General features: G+C 41.4%; 1 protein-coding gene and 1 long non-coding RNA gene across 2 annotated transcripts in view; one reads left to right on the forward strand and one right to left on the reverse strand.

The window, feature by feature from the left end:
- Positions 1-12,131, reverse strand: part of MAP2K6 (mitogen-activated protein kinase kinase 6) — a 97,152-nt gene extending 85,021 nt beyond the window's left edge. The window contains exon 1 of the mRNA XM_084862378.1: positions 11,791-12,131. Within this exon, the coding sequence (XP_084718504.1) occupies positions 11,791-11,806 (16 nt within the window). The 5' untranslated portion in view covers positions 11,807-12,131. The remainder of the gene's footprint in view (positions 1-11,790) is intronic.
- Positions 12,132-12,174: 43 nt separating this feature from the next.
- LOC311610864 lies at positions 12,175-16,323 on the forward strand. Its single transcript, XR_014793016.1, has 3 exons — positions 12,175-12,523; positions 13,220-13,325; positions 16,036-16,323. It is a non-coding gene; the product is annotated as an uncharacterized lncRNA (long non-coding RNA).
- The last annotated feature ends 5,765 nt before the right edge of the window (positions 16,324-22,088 follow it).

The following is a 22,088-nucleotide window of genomic DNA, read 5'->3' on the forward strand; positions in this document are numbered from 1 at the left end:
GCCATGTTCTGGGAAATATTCCCCGACTTAGCTGGGCATTGATTATTGAACCAACAGCTTGCTTACATAATTACAGCGTGCCTATAAACCCGGTTGATATGATGATATACTTGTTTAACTATTAACCACCAGATTTCCTGGAGTTTCCACAATCCAAAAACACCTAAAAGTACATGACACGATGCATTCCATGTATTGACCTATTTTGATTATAAGCAATAACAACAGTATAGAGCTTGGTATGAAAAAGGAAGTTCTTAAAAAACACAAGTAAAGTCATTTAAGCTCCAGATACCAGGTAATTTGCTAGGGCATCTTCCCTTTGTTATCTTCTAAAGAATTGCTCCGCCTATATTAACATTCTATCGGTGCCCTTACACACTATTTTGTTAACAATGTTTGTTCAATTCAACCAAGAAACAAATGGCCCTCTGGAACACAATTTCCTCATCGATTCTGAATGTCACGTTGATACTTCTCATGCTCACCGTAAAAACTTTCCTGATCTCCCCTTCCTCCATAGGACCTCCCACCTCATAGCACCTCCTTTAAGCATAGCCAGGAATTCTAGCTTGTATTCTGCACATTTCTATGCCTTTTTTTTTATCTCCTACTAAATTATAAGCTCCTCAAGGGCTAGAGAAAAAGAAGAAGGAAGCAAATCTATGTTTATAGTGAGCTTACTGTAGCACAATGCCTCAAACAAGGTGCAATCAATAAATAATTATTGAATAAATGAATGCCAAGCACTGGCCTAAGCATATCACAGACATGACCTACACAAGTTTCATAACAATCTAGTAAGTAAGGGTCAGTCTCTCTATTAGCAGGTGAGGAAGTTAAAATTAGGGGTGATGGAGATTTTTCAAGACTCATAGCTAGTTACATGGAAGAGGAGAGTGGACTGCATTTATTTGTCTAGTTCCCCCTTTCACGATGTCTTAAATATAGATTGGAAATTTATCTGGTGAATAGATCTGAACAAATCCCTTATCCAAGCTCTCACTTTAGGTATATTCAGAGTCTTTGGGGTTATTTTTTTTCAAATGGACAAGGATTTTAGGGTGCAGGAAAGAGTAAGTAAAGCAGGAAGAATATGTGTATAGTTTTCAAATATCACAGAAAGACTGTTTCTGATCATTCAATGCAAAATGATTCCCACACTTCTTACTATTCTATTCTCACTAGTTCTTCAGATTCTAGCCTTACCCTTCTTTCTAAACCATCCTTCCCATGTGGGATTGGCAGAGGGAGAAGAGAGAGAGGGAATCAGTGAGCAGTCACTCAACATCCCCACCATCCATTCCCATGGCTCCCACCTGGATCATGGGAAACAATTCAGGGGCAGGTGTAGCTGTTCTGCTTTGGTTGTCGAGACAGCCAAGAGAAAATCCATTTCCTTAAAAGAAAATCCATCCCCTAAACCCCCCTCTACCACAATTAAGGTCATTCTTGTTCCTTCTACTCCATCCAGCACATGAGCAAAACAGTAGAGACACAGGTTCATTCACAATTTCAAGGAAACTGCACTTGTTATAATTACAGAGAAATAACCAGGAAGAAGAGAAATCTCTAAGCCAAAAAGGGCTGCAGTCAGTATTCCTCTGGTTAGGTGTAGTTCCACACTGACCATGTTCTTACTATTGCTTTAAAACAATTAATCTTAGAGAAATTTGAAGATAGTGGCATAGGTAAATGCCTGTACTCACCACCTCCCATAACCACATAAAAATTATAACTAAAATACAGAACAACTATCATCCACAACCACTGGAAAGATGGCTGAATGGAGGTCCTCAGTTAGAGAGGTAAAGAAGAAAGCACACTGAGACTTTCATAGGAGTGCAGGGCACGGAATGAGCTGGTTCAGCACAAAATGGGGAAGGAGGTCATCTCTAGGGAAGCTGCCCAGAAAAGCAAGTGGTCCCAGCCCCACACCAGACTTCCAGGTCAGGGTCCCATAGCTGGCAAAAGAAATCCCTATAGGCCACATGTGTCAAACACAAGGCCCGCGGGCCAAATCCAGCCCGCCAGGCCTTGCAATGTGGCCTGCACCGCGCTGTCATCACTGCACTCCGCTGTCAGTTTATGACATTGTCAGTTTATGACTGTTCAGTAAACCATTCGGCCCGCGATTTAGGCTGGATTTTAGATTTTGGCCCCTTCTCTGATTGAGTTCGACACCCCTAGGCAGTAAGAATTACCGTCTGTAAAAACCAGTGCATCTAAGCACAGTGCCGGGAATACAGAAAGAATCTGTAGTGATGTTGCCATTGGGGATGGTTCAAACGAGCATATCCTTGTCTGTGACTCCAACTGAGCTCATTCTGGATTCAGTTAACACATCAAGGCTCATCCCACCAAAGCTCCTGTCTTCACATAGCTCCCACACACCTGCTTCCTTCCTTCATTTCCAAAACCTTTACCATGACCTTCCTTTCGAAATGCACACAATACAATGAAGGGACTTTGTATGCAAAAGGATACTCATCCCCCCTCAAAATATGTTCCGCCTAGGGCTGTGTGTGTGTGTGTGTGTGTGTGTGTGTGTGTGTGTGTGTCTGGGTGAGTTAGAGGCCATCTGACCATGGAGGGAGGTTTCTATCTTGACGCCACACAAAAGAAGGGATGGAACCTCTGATCCAGGTCATGATCGTCATCAACAAAGCCAGGCAACCAACGGGGGTCACAGCAGAGTTGCTTTTAGTTTGTTTGCTTTTTAAACAAAAATATGGGCTCCAGAGGGGAGAATGAAGGGACAAAGAAAAGAATGAATGAACAGCTTCTCCATGGGAAGGGGGGAAAAAGAAATATATATATATATGGCAAGCAGGAAGCATGCAGCTGAGGGGAAAGGACCCCAGGATGGGCTATAGGAGACCGGTCACTCAGCTCAGTGAAAATGAGCAAATCCTGCCCATCTCCTAAGCAGAAGCATCTCTCACACATTTCCTGTGAGTGTGTCCCCAAGATTGCAGGCTGAGCAGTTAGCAAGTAATAATCCAGGTTAACAACTTCCACTTAAAGCCAAGGAGAAATGCAATATGGAGGCCCCATCATGAAAAGACTCCAGGCACTGACTAAGTACAGTCATAAAGGACAAGGCCATCAAACTTTATTTCTGAAAAGGGCCAGACAATAAATATTTTGGTTTTGTGGGACAAATAGTCTCCATCACAACGACTCAACGCTACAATGGTGGGCGAAAAGCAGCCACGAACAACATACAAATACATATGTTGTTCCAATAAAACTTTATTTGTAGACATAGCTGTGTTCCAATAAAACTTTATTTGTAGACACTGACTTTGAATTTTATAAAATTTCCATGTATAATGAAGTGTTATTCTTTTGATTCTTTTTTAACAGGTGGGCTGGATTTGACCCACGAATGGTAGTTTGCCGAAACCCAAACCCCAGTTATGAGCGTGGTCCCTGTGGTCAGATTCGCCTGGCTTTGTACCCTGCCTCTGCTGAGGGTTACCCAGCCATGGGCAAGTTAGTTCCCTCCCCTGAGCCTCAGTTTCTTCATCTGTAAGTTAATGATAACTGTATCTGTCCCCAAAGGATTCATGTGAAGTTCAAAAGCATAATATGTGGAAAGTGACTCATAAAATAAGTGATGGTGATGATGATGATGATGATGATGATGATGATGATGATGATAGCATTAGGTGTGGGTTGTAATCAGCATCTAGATCCGCAGATAATAGTCTTTTTTTAAAAAGGGCTGAACCTAACCCAACTTAAGAAGGGATGCATAGAATAGAAAATAAAACCGATGACGGGAATTTCAGCAAGTACCCATTTAATGCTTCAACTCAGCACAGAGTTGACTACGTTATGGGATTTGTGATGGACTTCCCACATGTGGGTTACGACTTGAACCTTCTGTAGAAAGAGGGGGTTTCAAGGCTGCAGCCCAAGCTGTATGGAGCATCTTAGGGAAAGATACCTTCTCAGGAGACAGAATGAGCAACAAAACCCAGGGTTTGGGGGGCAGCAGGGGCAGTGGGAGTGGTCGAGGAGGAAGTGGGGGATCATCTTCTTTGGGGGTTTTATCCATGGGAAGTCCCTTATTTTGTCATGGTACAGCCAGCTGCTAAAAACTTCCAGATCACCTCTGACAATCCTTCAGAGGCTCAAGTTCAGAGGCCACTTACAAACCAGCCCCAGAGACCAGAACAGGATGGAGAGATTCACTTCGACCTTATCCCACTAGGTTCTTTGGACAACTCAACTTAGTTCTGTATATTTTTTTAATATATTTTATTGATTTTCCATAGAGAGGAAGGAAGAGGGATAGAGAACTAGAGATGTCAATGAGAGAGAAATATCGACCAGCTGCCTCCTGTACACTCCCTGTTGGGGATGTACCGCAACCAATATACATGCCCTTGACCGGAATCGAACCTGGGACCTTTCAGTCTGCAGACTGACGCTCTATCCACTGAGCCAAACCGGTTTTGGCTAGTTCTGTATATTTTTAAAGGGAAAGTTACTTAGCCAAGGATCCTGCAACCTTTAAGTCTGTTTAAAGGGCGCCAGTAGAAGAAATGGCTTTATCTTGGTGACTGCAGACAGCAAAGGTGTTCGAACAGGCCTTCGGCTTCCATATCCCATACCATGCCGTGTACGGCTCATTTGCCTACAAGCGTCAGGTGGTCATAATAATCTGGCCACTCAGTGTGTATAAGCACAGTACTCAAAAAGGTGAAGAGGCAAAGATGTGCCAGAATAAATGTTAGCTACCCAGCAGGGACTTTCAGAGATTGTCAGGAAAAGGCAAACAACAATTACAGTGGTTTAAACCTTCAGCTATATTGTGTAGGCCATGGCAATCACAATGAAAGCATTTGCAAAATATCCTTTGGCAGAGAGCTGGTAAGAAACCCCACCACCATGATTCATATATCGCCATTTCTTGGGCACAGAAAAAGAACCCCCACTGATTTTACCAGCAGCCCCCTTGCTAAGCTGCTCCCCACAAAAGCAAACAAAACCAAAAATGTGAAATATACGGAAGATTATGAAGGGGAAAAAAATGTTTTGCAAATGTGGATGACTAGTGTTTGTGTGTGGTTTAGTGAAAAGAATTTTGAGACAGAGGATCAAGAGACGTAAGTTCTACCTCGGGCAGAGCATTTATTTCCAAGGCATCAGTTTGCTCATTTTTTTTTTTTTAAAGATATGGTTGGATGAGAAAATGTCTTTCATAGTTCAAGATTCTTACATCAGGATGCATAACTAGGCACATCAGTAAGGAAGGCCAGCCTAAGCATATGGTGAGACTGACTTCTTTAACTTGTGAGATCATCAGAGTTGATCCTAACCTTAATTTTTCTAACAGATTGAATAGACTAAAGGAAAGCACCCTTCATGATTAGGCATTCCACATGATGCTAAAAAAAATAAATAAATAAATAAAAATGAATTATTCTGCAACAATGCACATACCACGACCATGTGCTAGGTAAGAATTACTTACAAAACTACGGAAAAACTGATTTTTTTTTTTTTCCTTTCAGTTATCTGTAGAGATAACTGAAAAATGCAGAATGTCCAGAAGTAAGTCATTTCCCAGACTGGAATGTTAATCAGATCATTACATTTTTCTTAGTATTTGCATACGGGTCTCGATAGCTGCAGATAGTATAACAAAACGAGTTTTTTAAAGTATGTGATGTTTACACAAGACATTTTGGTTAAAATGAAAATCAGAACTCACCAGGAAATCAAATTGTTTAAATGCATAGAACCCATCTTTCAACCCATGATTACTTAAGCTTTGCAATTTTGGAATGTTCTGGCTTAACTTTTAAAATGATTCGATCCCACATTTAAAATGTTAAAGATACATTCTCTAAGAAAAAGAAAAAAGTCAAATATATGAAACACAAGTGTCAAAAAAGGGGGAAATTCAACTTCTTATTACTAAGAAATGCAAATGAGAGTAGGTATTAATAACTCTTATTGACTTGGTAGAGTCCTCACCTGAGGATACATTTTTATTTTTTTATTATTACTATTTTTAATCCTCACCTGAAGATATGCTTATGGATTTTAGAGAGAAGGAAAGAGAAGAAGAAAGCAGGAGAGAGAGAGAGAGAGAGAGAGAGAGAGAGAGAGAGAGAGAGAGAGAGAGAGAACTCAATGTAAGAGAGAACATCCATTGGTAGCCTTCCATATGTGCCCTGACCTGGTATCAAACCCACAACCTTATGGTGTATGGGATGATGCTCCAATCAATTGAGCCACCCAGCTAGGGTAGTAGAGATTTCTTAAAATTATTCAACCTAGGATGAAGAAAAGCAGGCATAACTTTTCCGAAGAACAATTTATTTGGCAATATTAACCATGATGTTTAAAAGAACGGAATGGACACTTCCAAGCATTATTGGTGGAAATAAGAATGTGGTCTTAGCTCTCTGGAGGGCAATTTGGTATGCCCTTTGACCTAGCACTTCCACTTGTAGGAAGTCATTCTGAAGACATAATAGGGCAAGTGTGCAAAGATGTATATTCAAGGTATTCCTTGAAAGTTTGTTTGCAGCTGTTAAAAAAAAACCCTGAAACTATGCGAAAGTCTAAGTGAGGGTTGATTAAATGGCTACAGTTTTACAGATCAAAATAAGCAACTGTTAAAAAGAATGTGGTAACTATATGTGTATAAATATGAAAAGATATCCAAGACATGTGGTAAAGCAAGTTGCAAAATGTCATATGTAGTGTGCAAAATAGCATGCGTAATTATATATGTAATGTATGTGCAAATGCAAGAAGATAGTCATCAAAATGTTAACAGGTATTATTAGCTCTGGGTTGTGTGAATGAGGATTCTATTTCCTTATAATGAATTTCTCTTTGGTTTGAATTTATTTACAGTGAGTATATGTCATTTTACAATAACTTAAAAAGCTATTTAAAAGGTGGAGACAAAAATGGAGAGTAGAGAAGAACTGGATAACCATGGCAATTTAGTCTAAAGCCACAGAATGCACAAAAACATATGAACTGGGATGATCATCATGGTAATACTCATAATATTGGAAGTTAATAGCTCTCCTGTGTTCTTTGCAGCATTATTTACAATAACCAAGATATGGAAACAACTAAAGTGTCCTTCAACAGATGAATGGATAAAAAACTATGAGCATTATACATAAAAAATCAGAATACATATATATATGTATATTTATATTCATATATGATTCCACATATATACAGCCATAAAAGAGAATAATATATTGCCACTTGCAACAGGTATAGAATTTGACAGTATTGTGCTAAGAGAAATAAATTAGACAAAGACAAATACCATATGATCTCACTTATATGTGAAATAAAAATTTTAAAAAGCAAAAACTGAGCTCATGGATACACAGAACACATTGATGGGGTGGGCAAAATGGGTGTAAGTGGTCAAAAGATACAAACTTCCGGTTATAACATAAATAAATCATGGGAATATAATGCACAGCATGGTGACTATAGTTAATAATACTGTGTCGCATACCTGAAAGTTGCAAAGAAAGTAAATCTTAAAAGTTCTCATTACACACAGTATCTCCAACTAATATATGGCAACGGATATTAACTACATTTGTGATCATTTCATAATATATACAAACTAGAGGCCTGGTGCACGGATTTGTGCACCAGTCCTCTACTGTGCATGTAGATTTTTAGGTAATCTCTTCCTGCCCTCCCTCCACCTCCTCCCCTCTGAGATTCATCAGTCTGTCCCATGTTTCCATAACTATGCATTGAGCATCTGCCCCCCGGTGGTCATTGCACATCATAGCTACCAGTCGAACGGTCAAACAGTCAAACAGTTGCTTAGGCTTTTATATATAATAGATAGATATCGAATCATGTTGTACACTTTCAATCTAATATAATTTTGTATGTTAATTATACCTCAATTTTTAACAAGTTAATAAACACCAAAGTTCTATTTAAATAAATACAATAGAATTAGATATTAAGAATGGTGAAACAGGTTAACTTGGAAATATTTCAGAGTACATTGGGAAGTAAAATGAAAGGTAACCACATACAAATTAATTTTATACATATTTTGAATTCATTCATATATATATAGAGAAAAAAAAATCCAGAAGCACATATGCCAAAACCGTAACTGGTGATTCTTATTTTCCTTTTCCATATTTTTGAATATTTCTATAATGAACAAGTATGATTCATGTGTTTTTTAAGTTTTAAAAATAATCCTTATAGATCTTGCAGATTTTAGAACACGGAAAAATGGTTACAATAAGGCTAATCTGCAAAAAGCAAAGGGATGAGGATCTTAGCCATTTCCTCCAGCATTACAGTTACCACCAGAGGCCCCCTGCAAGCCCCTGCCCCTGACTTGCAGCTTGTTGCCTAGTGCTGAAGGCCACACCGATACAAAACAAGCTCCGGAACCCCAAGGTACCTATTCTGATTCTGTGTCCCGAGACAGACGAGCGTATAAAACATACTGGCTCCGATTACAGGCTAAGCATGACAAGTCCGGCTGGCACAACCTGACAAAGGAATTTGCACGGAATGAGAAATTAGCACATCTCATTTCCCAGGCTGGAATGAATTACAAACGCAAAGAACCCATGGAGGGGTTAAGTCCTTGCCTGTCACTCTCCCGCATGCTTCTGGATTATGCCTTGCAGGCATTTCTCATGTCATGACTGACCCAGTACTATATTTTGTAAAGGCGATTTTTTTTTTTTGTCTTTTTAAATGATTTTAAAAGGGGACTCTCTAATATGGACTGTACTAAACGAAGATAAGCTAGTATTTTTAAAAGGTGCATGGAGGAAGAGGTGAGGAAGAGTGCATTTGAACGGGGGCAAACTTTCTGTGTATTTTCAGGTGACCTAGGAATGCCTGACCTCCCTCCCCTGCTGCCTCCCTCCCTCTCTCGGATCATTATGGCTGATAACAATAGTTTTGCTCTCCCGGGTAATGTAGATGACACATTTTTCCTGTGGCCTGTCTTCCTGTAAAGTGCAGGAATTCCTGCACTTTCTGGGTACCCTTCCTGTTAACTTACACTTCAGATTTCCTCAAAAGGCATGCTACCACGTTTCATATTCGAAAAATCTCAGCTCAACCCCATACAGCTAAGATAAACAAGCTGAAAGGCATACCACCTAACGTTACAACAGTGGGAAAACAACATTTCTTTTTAAGAAATTCTTTCTCGGAATCTCACTGTTGGGAAGGCTTGGAAAGAAGCAACCCGGTCCTTCCAGCTCCCAGGGAGCCTGTAATTCTTTTGCCTGTGCTGTGCCTTAAATTAGAGGTCTGTAAAAACCGAATTATAGTGATCTAGAAGGTTCGGAAAGGGCCTCGCATTCAACATGTTGTTAAATTCTTCATGTGCTAAGAGGTTGGATCCACCTTTCACTTTTCCTCCCATTTCATTTGCTTCTAGGATTACAGAGAAGTTTGGTATTGAGAAAAAAATAAAAAACGTCTTGGCCCTCTGAGAGTACCATAGCTGAAGGAGGCCAATTCCACATTTAAAAATCCAGGCCAGGGCTCCTTCGTCGTTTCTGAAATGATCACCTACTTATTTTTATCAATGACTTGCGCCTTTTGGGCAGGGACCCCACGTTCACACCAGATGTACCTTCCAAATGGAACCCAAGTAAGAAAGCTACCTGATTTATGGCGGGCATGCCCATCATGGAAGCATAAGGCCATGCTAGTATCTCTTTTAGCTTCCCAGTTCGAAAACTGGTTCTGCCTTAGTAGTGGGCCCCCAAAAATGCAAATAGAAACCTGATTTGGTTTAGACCCTGAGGTCCAGAGATAAGATTGTGACTAACACCACTTTCCTCCTGAAATCTCCCTGCCTATCTCCCAGAGGGATCTTTCAACTCCAACTTTGGTCATTTCTCCTCATGAGCTATGCGATTATCTTGTATCATAATGACATGCTGGCTTCCAGCAATGCATGCTTTCTTTCACCAACCTCATGGCAAGTTTCCTGATGCAAACGACTATATTTTAAATACTTTTGTATGCACTCAAATACTACGCAGTGTGTGGGGATACATATTATATTATATTATATTATATTATATTATATTACTCATATACTAGTATATACATATATGTCATGATATATTTCTACAAATGCTAAACTATACAACTGGATTGAATGAATGAGTGAATTTATTCCAAATACAACCTCACTAGATGCCATCTCTTTCATACAACAAAGCATGGAACATCCCTTCTAAGCTGTTACCTCTCTGATCAATTAAGAGGCTGTAGGTTCCCCCTTTTCTTAAAGGACCTCTGCCCCTCAAAGGCCAATGCCTAGGTACTTGAGCACCCAGGTTTTTCGATGTTCATGCTCTCTTCATCTCAAAGGAAAACAAAGCCCTCCCTCGAACTTTTGAGAACATATATCACTTGCTTCGTGGGCTAACATGTACGATTCCCATCCAGCAGAACTACAAAGCGGCGCAACCGCTACCAAAAAAAGTGGCAGAAAGCTTAGGAGACGCGTTCATTTCACCAGCTCTTACCCTCCTGCTTACCCTGCATGCTGCCTTACCCAGTGCCCCCAGGTAGCCTAACTACCTGCTGTGCAACTCACCTCGTCACTCAGACATTCTCCCTGGCATACCTGCTCTCTATGGCTAAGGATTTGTTCTGAAACAAATGGCTTAGGGTCCTAGAACACCTGACAGCACCCCCTCTCTGATGCCGTGTCAGGAATCTTATTTTTTTAATCCCCTCCCCAGCATGATCCTAAGCCTCCAAAATATAACCGTGTGAGGAAAAAAATAAATAAATAAAAAAGGAAAAAGAAACAGAAGAGAAAAAAAAAAAAAAACAGTAAATAAAACAAAACAAAACACCATAACCCGGAACTCCTGACCTGTTAAAACGGACTAAATATATGCAATGACACTTAAAAGATTTCATTATGGTTGGTAAGGAAACAGGACAGTCCCTCCACGCGGGTGTAATGTTTCCAGGCACAGCTTTCTCTCAATATTCCCCCTACCAAGCTGCGAAGTGTCTCCCAAATGGGAAGACGTAAAACACCAGTGTCCTCATTACTGCTTCTAAATATTGTGAGTCAATAAGCAATTCGTGTAAAGTGCAAAATCTCCGAAGAGAAAGACTCCTTGTCTGCTTTTTTTTTTTTTTTTTTGTAATATGCCCTTATGCACACTTCACCTTTACTTCCTTTAAAAAATCAAAAGTTGCTTCATGTTCAAAGCGTATCAATGGAAATTTAGCTAAATACTGGCACAGCGACGGCTCATTCCCAAAGGAATATAAGATTACATTAATTTCCTACTAGTTTTAACTCGAGTTTTACCTTTCATCTTCACCCACAGACTTTTAAAAAGTTTGCATTTCTGTTGCACAGAAAATTACTTATAATATGCGTGCACACCAAAGAATTTTATAATTACATAAAGCATTGCACATTTAGACGCTACCAACCTGCTCTATCTCTCCTGACTGTGCAAAAGGCAGAAAGAGCTCAGTAATCCTAGCAGAAGAATGCAAATAACGTCAATGCACAGCTGAACTGCAAGCCCTGCCTTACAGGAACTCTCTGTGTCTGCAAAAAAAAAAAAAAAAGAAAGAAAGAAAAAAAAAAAAAAGACACACACTAAACAGGAAATGCAACTGAGCTGTGGAAAACCTCAAACTTAAATATGCAATCGCTAGGCGAAAATTGCATCCGTGCATTCATAAATGCATGCACAGCCCTTTGCATTTTTGCAATGGATGCAAATAGGCTCTTACCTTTCGACTGAGACATTTTCCCCTTTCCTTTGATGGGGGAGGGGAGCACAAAAGACTTTGCCTTGCTTCTCTTCTGTAGCTAGTTTTGCAACAAAGATGCAAGCTGCAGGCGTGCAATCTTCATGCAAGTGGAGTTTCTCTTGACCGATGCAGCAGATGGACTTTCAGAGAATCAAGATGGAAATGCACACCTTGCAAAACAGACTGGAAAGTGATTTTTCCCCCAGTTGCAACGTTAGGGAAGGCTGTGCTGCAGCTACATGATGGGCCAGGGCTGGCAGCTAAAAGCTCCAAACTTGGAACTGAGTATCTTGTGCGCAGACGTCCTTCCTGCGAAGGCCGCGGGGTCCGCTGGGTAATGTAGTTCGCGGGCAGAGTCCATCGGGCTCTGATTTAAGGAAACGTGGTTGCTTCGGTCGCTGAGCGAGATGACTGCCCGCGACAAAGATCGGGCTCAGATAAGTCAGACACTCAGTAAGTGGTGAGCGGAAAAAACGTTAAGACCAAGGGGAGGGGGAATTTTTGTTACCGAAAAGCCCCTGAAACAACAATTGAAGAGCATTATGTTGGCTGAAAGCTTTTGGCTCCCTCCGAAGGTCCGCTTGGGTGTCCTGCGTTTGCAGGCAGCACCTGTTGTTCTGTTCCTGCCTGTAGGTGCTTGATCCTCACACCTCCATTTTTAAAAGCATTTTTCCTCGCATGGAGGACCTGTTGGTGACGTGGCTGGGTAGAGGTAAGGTTGGTTACCTTTGCTACGGCAGGGAGGATGAACGTTTTCGTTAGTGAGAAATGATCCAGGTCGTTGATATTTCAAGTAACCTGAATGCCAGAGTAGGCGGTGGGTGGAGTGGGAGTTCATATTTCTGTGGTTCAAGAGGAAGTTCTGCTTTTTATATATCAAAGCTAACTTGATCAAAGTTGAAATATTTAGATGCTTTTTCTCACTTGGGGGGTGGGAGGAAAGGAGGAGTCCTGGTCAGAGGGAGAAAGTGGGTGATGATCTTAATTTCACAGTGTCCAATGTTTGATCTGTTGAATTTCTTCAGCGAAATTCACAGACATTTGTTGAGCTCGGAAAAATGTGCCAGGCACCTTCCGAGGGCCTGACTTGTCCCTATTGCCCATGGAGGACATCGAATAATTCCAGGCAAGGAGTGGAGTGAGGGGGCTGAAATCAGCTCAGACTTCTACTGCACCGAGTAGGACCAGACTCAGAAATGCGCTCTGAAGGCAGAGGGGGAAGAACTGAGAATTCCAGGCCTCTGGGGTATGAGCCAAGCGCTCATAGAGGAATGAAGGAATGAAGACCGTCTCTTTAAGAAACACTAAGGACATCATACTGATGTCCTCGTCCACACAGGTGGTGGGGTGGGTGGAATTTATACAGGTGAGGGCTCTGCGGGCTAGAGGTTTGGACTTGATTCTGCAGGTGTCTGCCAACCCTCTTTTTGAAAAGAGGCCACAGCTTCATCCCAGCGCTGCTTTGGGGAGGAAAAGTTGCCTGCTGCCACGGGGAGAGGCAACAGATGGATCAGGTCAGTAGTGAAAACGCAAAATGGGGCCCTTCCGATTGAAATTTCGTGAAGAATTCTAGGAAGCCCTAGCTGGTTTAGCTCAGTGGATAGGGAATTGGCCTGCAAACTGAAAGGTCCCAGGTTCGATTCCGGTCAAGGGCACATGCCCAGGTTGTGGGCTTGCAGGAGGCAGCTGATCCAGGATTCTCTCTCATCATGGATGTTTCTATCTCTCTCTCTCCCTTTTCCTTCCTCTCTGAAATCAATAAAAAAAATATTTTTTAAAAGAATTCTAGGAAACTAGGGCCCTCTGAGTAATGGATGAGTCAGAAGGAAGAAGGCAACCATGTTTCAGCTACAAATAGCTCTTCAGACAAGTCACAACAGGCCATGGGACTCACTTAATTTGAACCCCGCTACTGACATGATTATGAAGTAATCAAAGTCACCTCGGGTTCCTATGGCTTCTGCTCCTGAGAGAAAGGGACTTGCTGGCTTACCTCACTGTCCTGGGCAAGTCCATGCTGCCTGTCTCGTCCTTGCTTTCCTGCGCCTCATCGAACCAGCGGGCATGTGGGTGCGGAGGGCCACTGCAGTGTTCCTATCTCCTCACTTTTCCGAACACGGACGGAGCACCTGCCGGGTGGCAGGCCCTCGGAGAGCACGCAGACCCGCTTAGATTTGGGCCTGAACAGCCTAGAGCTCACTTCCATTTGCATTTTATGCTCTTCTCTTGCTCCAGATCCCCTTCTGGATGGAAGAGTTCTAATCCCAGCTTGTCCGGGGCATTTGACTACTGTCATTTCTGCTCGCACATTCCCTGCCGAGGCATGTGCAGTTCACTGCTGGCAAATGGCTTGGGTTCTGAAAGTCAGCCTGAAATTCATATTCCCATAGAAACTGTGAGCTGTTCCCCAGCCAGTGCACAGAGACACGGGCATGCAACACTCCTTGGACCCATACATTAGCCGAACCATACCTTTACAGATAGGAAGCTTTATTCATTTTTTTTTTTTTCTTGCTGGGAAACATACAGTGTGTTGCATTTCCATCGGGAAATCAGCATCTCTGGGAAGCCCTAGATTCTGGAGGAAAGGGTGTTCCTTCTTGCCTTGGTGATTGAAGGTCCCCTCTGTGGAAGAAGGGGCTGTCCCTCCGGGAGCCTGTCTACTTGCCAGTTTGTGGCAATGTTCCTGGGACAAGAATCCCTCCCACGTTGGGATTCACAAGGGTGACATCTGGCGCGATTGGACGGTACACCAGATGTTTATCTCGAGGGGGGCCTGAGCGCCTTCTTCGGAGCCCCCATATTTGTCATTTTCTGCACTTCAGGTCTTTCTAAATTGCAAGGTTAATGCACTCTCTCCCCACCCCCCAACCCCCACCCCCTGGCTTCTAGTTAACCTTCCAGATCAACTGCAGACCCCTTCGCCTGGTTTCATTGGCTCCTCAAGACCTGGCACCTGCTCATAACCCAGCTTCATTCCTCTCCCTATGGTGATGCGATAGCCGGAAGCCAGGTTTTCTTCCTCCTTGCTTTTCCATACACTACTCCCTCTTCCTGCAAGCCTCGTCCTCTCTCTACCTACTGCATTCTGATTTATCCTCAAAGCTACGGCTGGCTTAGCTGGCACTTCCCTTTCGGCCACTTTCTGTGACCACCTTCAGTGTGAATGAAATATATTCCCTAATTGCATAGCACCCCGCACACACCTCTCTCGGGACACTCATCATAAGGCTGACAGGTGTTCACGTAGGCATTTGTCTCCCCCAGAAGATTGGACGGGACTACTGAGGACCAGAGAGAGATGTGTGTGCCCAGGGCCCAGTATCTACCAGGGGACCTCAAACTTTTTAAAGTGGGGGCCAGATCACGGTCCCTCAGAGATCTGGAGGGCTGGACTATATGAACTACTAATTCCTACTGTAACACCTTGGCTGCACTCACTGCCCAAAAAACCTGGCGGGCAGGATCAGACTCCCCTGGGGGCTGCATGTGGCCCGCGGGCCGTAGTTTGAAGACCCCTGATAGACTATAGTAGGCGCTCAGATGCATGCTGAAATAATGGATGGAATAGATAAGGACAGGACCTATGACCATGGCTAATCTAGAAAAACTAGATTCCAATGATGGGAGTAAACTAGATTCCAGCTGCAAGAGAAACTAGAACACCTGTGGAAGGCCCTGTGCTGGCAGGTTACAGGGATTAGATTTTTGGAAAGTTCAGTCAGACTGGCCATCAAGAATTACTCGAGAGGTATAGGTGGGGTGGGGAAACTGGTGGGTTTAGGGTGTTAAAACCAGTGATAACATTTTCCCCTCCTACATCGTCCCCCTCCTCCCCACCCAGGATTCATTCAGCAACGTCTACAGACATTTTTGGTTGTCGTAACCAAGGGGGTGGGGGTGAGGGTGCTGATATCTAGTAGGTAGAGCTACACATGTGTATATATGTACACATATTCCTTTTTCTCATGTAACACTCACTCATTTTCCTCTCTGATCCTGCCCTATTTGGATTTTGAAAGTCTGAAGAAGTCAGAGCTCTACAGAAAGCCAAATAAAAGGTCGTGTTCTAAATGTGAGGTTCAGCTTACCATTTGGAACTCCTCTGTAACATTCCTCATTCCGCATAGAATTAATTGCTGATTTGCATTATACAGGGTGATCAAGAAGAATGGCAGCCTGGCACCCAGATTCCCAGATATCTCACTTTGTCACTTCTTCCAGAGAGAACCTCTCCAGAACCCCACGTTTGTGCTGTGCCTTCATGATCAGCCTTAAAGGAATGAAGAATCTTGTCGTAGCTGCCATTTCCATTGTCAAAGGTGATGTATTACAAAGGTCAAGGGTGATTGATTCATGCCTTGGAGCCATGAAAGGTGCACACTGAACATTTATTCAATTACAGAAAGAGCTGGGAGAATTCCTTTATAATGGGAGTTGTCAAAGAATGGCTCATGCTCCAAATTCATCATGCCTGCTCTTTTTTTGTAAATAAAGTTTTATTGGACCACCGCTGAGTCCATTCACTTATTCATTGTCTATGGCTGCTTTTGAACTACAATAGAACTGAATAATGTGTCAGAGACTGTCTAGGCCACAGAGCCTTAAATATTTACTGTCTTGTCCTTTACAGGATAAGTGTCCAAACCCTGATTTACAAATGGATCTTGTCTACATGTTCCTATAAATCCCAGTTACTGATTAATGCATTTCCAAGGGGATTTAGTTTTTTTTCCAAATACCCTGTACTTGAACTGTTTCTATTACAAAAGTCTTCAGTCCACAAATATACTGTAAAATCCTTCAGAATACTGTTGAACAAGATAGAGACCCTATATAGCACAGCAGGCGATAAATAGCAAGCCTGTTATAAATATTTCTTCATAGAATCATTAAATTAAGCATGGGTTGTAAGAATCATGGACCTCAAAAGATAAGAAAAAACTAACTCTCAGTTTTCCTTGAGTATATCTAACTTTCCATCTGTTTTACTTTTCCTACGTATCTCTTAGGATATTCAAGTCCTAGTATGTTTAAATACTAGGTCTGTGAACTAGAGAAGGATTGAGAAAAAAAATCAAAATATCCAATAGAGGCAATGCCTGTATTTTTCCAAGGACCAAAGGAAAAATAAAGAGGGAAGCACCCCATTTATTATGACCCATTATAGAAAGGAAGACCTATACTTGTGACAGGTGTGATATAGGTTTAAGAAAATGGACAGATAATAATCCCTGGCCTGAGAAGCTGAAAATCTTGTAGGCAATGTTAATAACATCTCTGCAATATTTTAAAGTTTGCAAGCTCTTTCCACGTACACCACATCATTGTATCCGTGAAATAGGTTGTCCCAATTTATCCCAGTTTATTATCATTAGTCCATGTTGTTGCTTTACTTGGACAAGATGGAAAAATGTGATTTAAACCTTATTTCACTTGTCTTCTGAGTCCTAGCTCCATATTTTAACCTATCCAACCTAGTCTTAGGCTATCCAACTTAGTCTTAGGCTACCCAACCTAGTCTTAGGCTATCCTATCTAGTCTTAGGCTACCCAGTCTAATCTTAGGCTATCCAATCTAGTCTCTTAAGCTCTTAATAAATGCCCTAAAATTGTGCCTTTTCCAGGCAAAGAGTAACCTTGTAACATTTTGCTTCACTTTATATTAGTTATGAATAGGACAAGCTCAATTCAGGAGTTATAAAGTCCAAAATAAATCTGTGTGTCTCCATTATACTCTGTACTTGAGCCAACACACTGTGACAATTCAGTAAATGCTGTGCTATCTGAGGATGAGTTAGAAACACTGATATAGGACAAAGTGTTGTGCCTTTCAAGGCTCCTTGATCTGTTTACATCGATATTAATAGATGGCTGTAGGCCTCAGTCACAGACCTGAATAATTCAGGTCATACTGACCTGCTAGCTTTAAAAAAAAACAAAACAAAACAAAAAAAATAAACCAACTATAAAATATTCTGGGAAATGTTTTAGATAGGTGATACATACAGGTTGTAGGAAATGTTCACAAATCCACAGAAAATTAGGAAACTGAACTACCATGGTATGGAAATAACTAGAGATAACCTGATAAATTAACATTTTCTTAATTGTTACATTAGGATGAGTGTCCAAAGGGAATTTTTGTAAGTAACAGCATATGGCAGATAAGCAGCAAATACTACTGACTTTCCATATTCTCTTTTAAAGTGGGTAGACTAATAATTTTATTAATGGGCCAAACTAATAAAAACAACGGATTCTAATATGTTCTAAATTAATATATTGCATAAATAAATAGTATTTTATACATATTAGGTTATTATATCCTATTAGAAGGTAGCTATTTGAGGATATAATGAACATTTAGTGGTATTTTATCAATTGGGTTTCCTACCCTAAAGAGGTTACAGTTAAGGTTGAGGTTGACCTATTTTTTTTTTTTTTTAAGAGAGAGAGAGGAAGGGAATGGGAGAGAAATAAACATCAATGATGAGAGAAAATCATTGATTAGCTACTGTGTAAATCCGTGGACACCATGGGGTGGTGAGAGCCCGGGGGTGGGGGTGGAACAGGAGCAGGCTGGAAGAGGTTAATGGTGGGGGGGGGGGGGGGGAAGGACCTAATAAAGATTTTTTAAAATAAAATATGCTGTGTAAAAAAAAAATCTTTAAAGGATATAGACTTCAAAATATTAGTTTTTACTCCAGCTTAATAAGGTGCCAAGCCAAAGTGCATCTCAGTTGAGAGAAACTGAAGTCCATCCACAATATAAATTTGTGACTTCGTGGATACAATAAAAAAAGGAAGCAGCGTATGATTATAACATCTGGCCATCTACCAAGCTAGAATAAAAAAATCATTGTAACGCAGAATATGAGTAAAAAGGCACCTCAAATGTGAAGTACATCCCTCTATTAACTCCTGTATCTATAAGTTCCTACTTCGATGGTTATCATCATTGGAGGAGTCAACTTGATCCAGTAACCTTGTAACATTTTGCTTCACTTTATATTAGTTATGAATAGGACAAGCTCAATTCAGGACTTATAAAGTCCAAAATAAATCTGTGTGTCTCCATTACACTCTGTCCTGTGTAAAGGTGATGAAAATCGTACTGACCTCCTGGGGAGCAGAGAAGATTCAGTGAATGGATACACCTAAAGCTTGAAGAAGAGTGCCTTCGATGTCAACGGCCATTGGCTATGGAGGCAGGAGGGTATTATTATTTCTGTTAGGTGTCCAGGCATTGGCTCCTGGAGAATCACGATAATGTATTTGAAATAGAAGAACCCTGGGATGTCACTGGGAGAGATAAGAAAGCTTTAAAATTAGAAGAACGTTACCATTGTCATAAGGTAATAGGACTAGGAATGCTTTGTTTAATGGGAGGGAAAGAGAAGAGAAATATTTTCTGATTGTAGCAAGTCACAACATTGTCCGAAGCTTGTTTAGAGGAAACGGAGGCCATCTGGAGAAAACAATGCCATTCCACAGCGAGGAATGGATTCAAAGGGCAGCTGAATAGCTCAGGCATGAAGTATACAGGCCTTTGGCTGGATAATGTCATAGATTAACATAGCAAACAGCAGGGAGTGTACTAGTAGGTAATGAGAGGTGAAAAGAGTTGTCAGGCTTCCAAGATCAGTTATATATCTTATTAAAGAAACTAGTAGCCCATTGCGTGCAGGAGGCTGCGTGCAGGAGGCCACCCACCGCTTCTGTGAGAGCTGGTGGGGACCACAGCGTGCCACCAGGAGCTCCCTGTCTCCACAGGAGCCTAGAGGGAGCCACGCTGCTTCCGTGGGAGGCGGGCCTGCTGTCTCCTCTCCCGGCTTGTGCTTGGCCATGGAGGCTGTGGGCCAGGCCCCATGCCCCAGAGGCCCTCCGAGGCCGGGGTGTCACTGTGGTGACGAAGCAAGTGTCCCATCCTGGCTGCTCCGTGCCTGCGGCCCAGAGGCCCTCGGTCGCCGCAGTGACAAAGCAAACATCCCACCAGGTCACTCACGCTGCCCACTCTCAGCGGCAGCACCCCCAGGGTTGGGGGACTCCAACGAGGCTGAGGGGACTGGGAGCCACCATATTGTGGCTATGGGCACTGCCATCTTTGTGACGGAGTGATAGTTAATTTGCATATTGCTCTTTTATTCGATAGGATATACGGAGAACATTCTTTTGGCTCTTTCTAATCTTTTGAATGCATCAGTACCTTAATATTCTAAATGCTTCATTTTATCTCTATATATTTCTTACATTCATTGCCTTTGTATCAACTTTTGTCTTGTAACCATTATCGTTGTTGCTGCCATTTTATTGTTTAACTCATTAAGTAACTCAATTTTAAAAGTTATTTTAGGTATATTTTTTTAAATCACCAAAATATGTTTTCCAGCAGCTTAATTAATCTAATAACTAAACAGTAAGGGGCTTTAAGCATGAATTGGAGATATTTTATTAGTATTTTAAAATAGAGAAACTTTTAGCAAGATTTATTGCTTAATTCTATGTTTTTTAAAAATTGTTTCATATCTATGCAAAATGACCCACAAGAACCAGAAAGAAAAGAAAAAAAACTAGATAGTTTTTATCTAAAAACTAGATAGTTTTTATCTAAAATATTTACTTCCCATCATAGTGAGTTAAAGAACTTACACAGAAAATAAGTATTCAGCAGCATGGATAGACCTGGAGAGTATTATGACAGTGAACTAAGCCAGTCAGAAAAAGGTATCACATGATCTCACTCATATGTGAAATCTAATGAGCCAAATAAGATGACGATCAAAAACAGAGGCATGAACAGACTGTTGAACCTCAGGCAGGGGAGGGTGGCTGGGAAGAGATCAACGAATGAACTTGTATGCATATATGGATAATCATGGACACAGTCAACGGGCTGGTGAAGGTCTCGGGGGAGGGGAAGCGAGGTATGGGAACGAGCTGGAAGAAGTTAATGGAGGGGGAAGGGAGACCTATGTAATAGTTTAAGCAGAAAATAAGTAGTCTTCCTTTATCAAAGTTAAGAGAAGTCCAGACCTGAAAATCACCCTGTAAGAATCTCCCAGATTTCAAAGGACAGCTTTATATTGAAACTTGAATAAGTATTCAATAAGGCAGCCCATAGGTAGCATGTTCTATTGCTCTCTGTCCATGATGTTCCTATTTTCTTCGGTTATCATGGGTTTCATAGCTAAATTTTGACTTAGCTAAAAATGTATACAGGGCGAGGCAAAAGTAGGTCTACAGTTATGAGTGTGCAAAACACAGAGTTCTCATTGTGTTACTGCTTATTAATTCTCGTCTTATGTTCCGTATGAACAACTGTAAACCTACTTTTGCCCACCCTGTACATTAAATTTGTAACTATAACTCATTTGAATGAATTACTTTAGGAGTTTATCATGAATGCTCATTTTGAATAGATAATTAGTGGAGGTAAATGAAGTACATATTTTGAAGATTTCATGTTCACAGAGACTGAGAATCCTTTTTTAAAAAATGTTCCTGAATTCAGAGCTGAGCAAATAAATATCTTGAGTCTTGTGTCTTAAAAACGGCCTTTTTCAAAGACGTCATGGGGAGGATGAAGAGCTGAGCTGTGGAAGATGATATTCCAGTTATCTCTTCAATCAATTCTGTAGAATGCTTCAGAAGCGGAACAACAAGTAATATGAAATCATTTTTCAAGCTGCTATATGTGCACACTCTTTGTTCTATTTCTGTATTCATTGGAACAGACAATTTATGCAATGTGCCTGTAATATTCCAAGAACAAAGACCAATTTCCCTCAAGGTTATGAGAGCTCCTGAATTTTACAAATACATAAAAAAAAAATATATCTTTTTTTCCATGTCACATTTAGAGAATGAAGTGTGCTTGATTTCCAGAGTCCCCATGAGGAGTCACGGGAAGTCTGCCCACTGCGTGTATTCAGAAAATGGATGTAGACATTTCTTTCTTTTTTAAAACATATTTTATTGATTTTTTACAGAGAGGAAGGGAGAGGGATAGAGAGCTAGGAACATCGATGAGAGAGAAACATTGATCAGCTGCCTCTTGCACACCCCCCACTGGGGATGTGCCCACAACCAATGTACATGCCCTTGACAGGAATCGAACCTGGGACATTTCAGTCCGCAGGCCAACACTCTATCCACTGAGCCAAACCGGTTTTAGGTAGACATTTCTTAACACGCATTAGCAAGTGGTAACTAACCAGGAGTGTTGTAGCAGATGGAGGGCTGAAAGGACTTGGGCTTCTGAATGGGAGGGATCTT

This window comes from Pipistrellus hanaki (genome assembly GCF_964339955.1).
Source record: "Pipistrellus hanaki genome assembly, chromosome: 16".
NCBI lineage: Eukaryota > Metazoa > Chordata > Mammalia > Chiroptera > Vespertilionidae > Pipistrellus > Pipistrellus hanaki.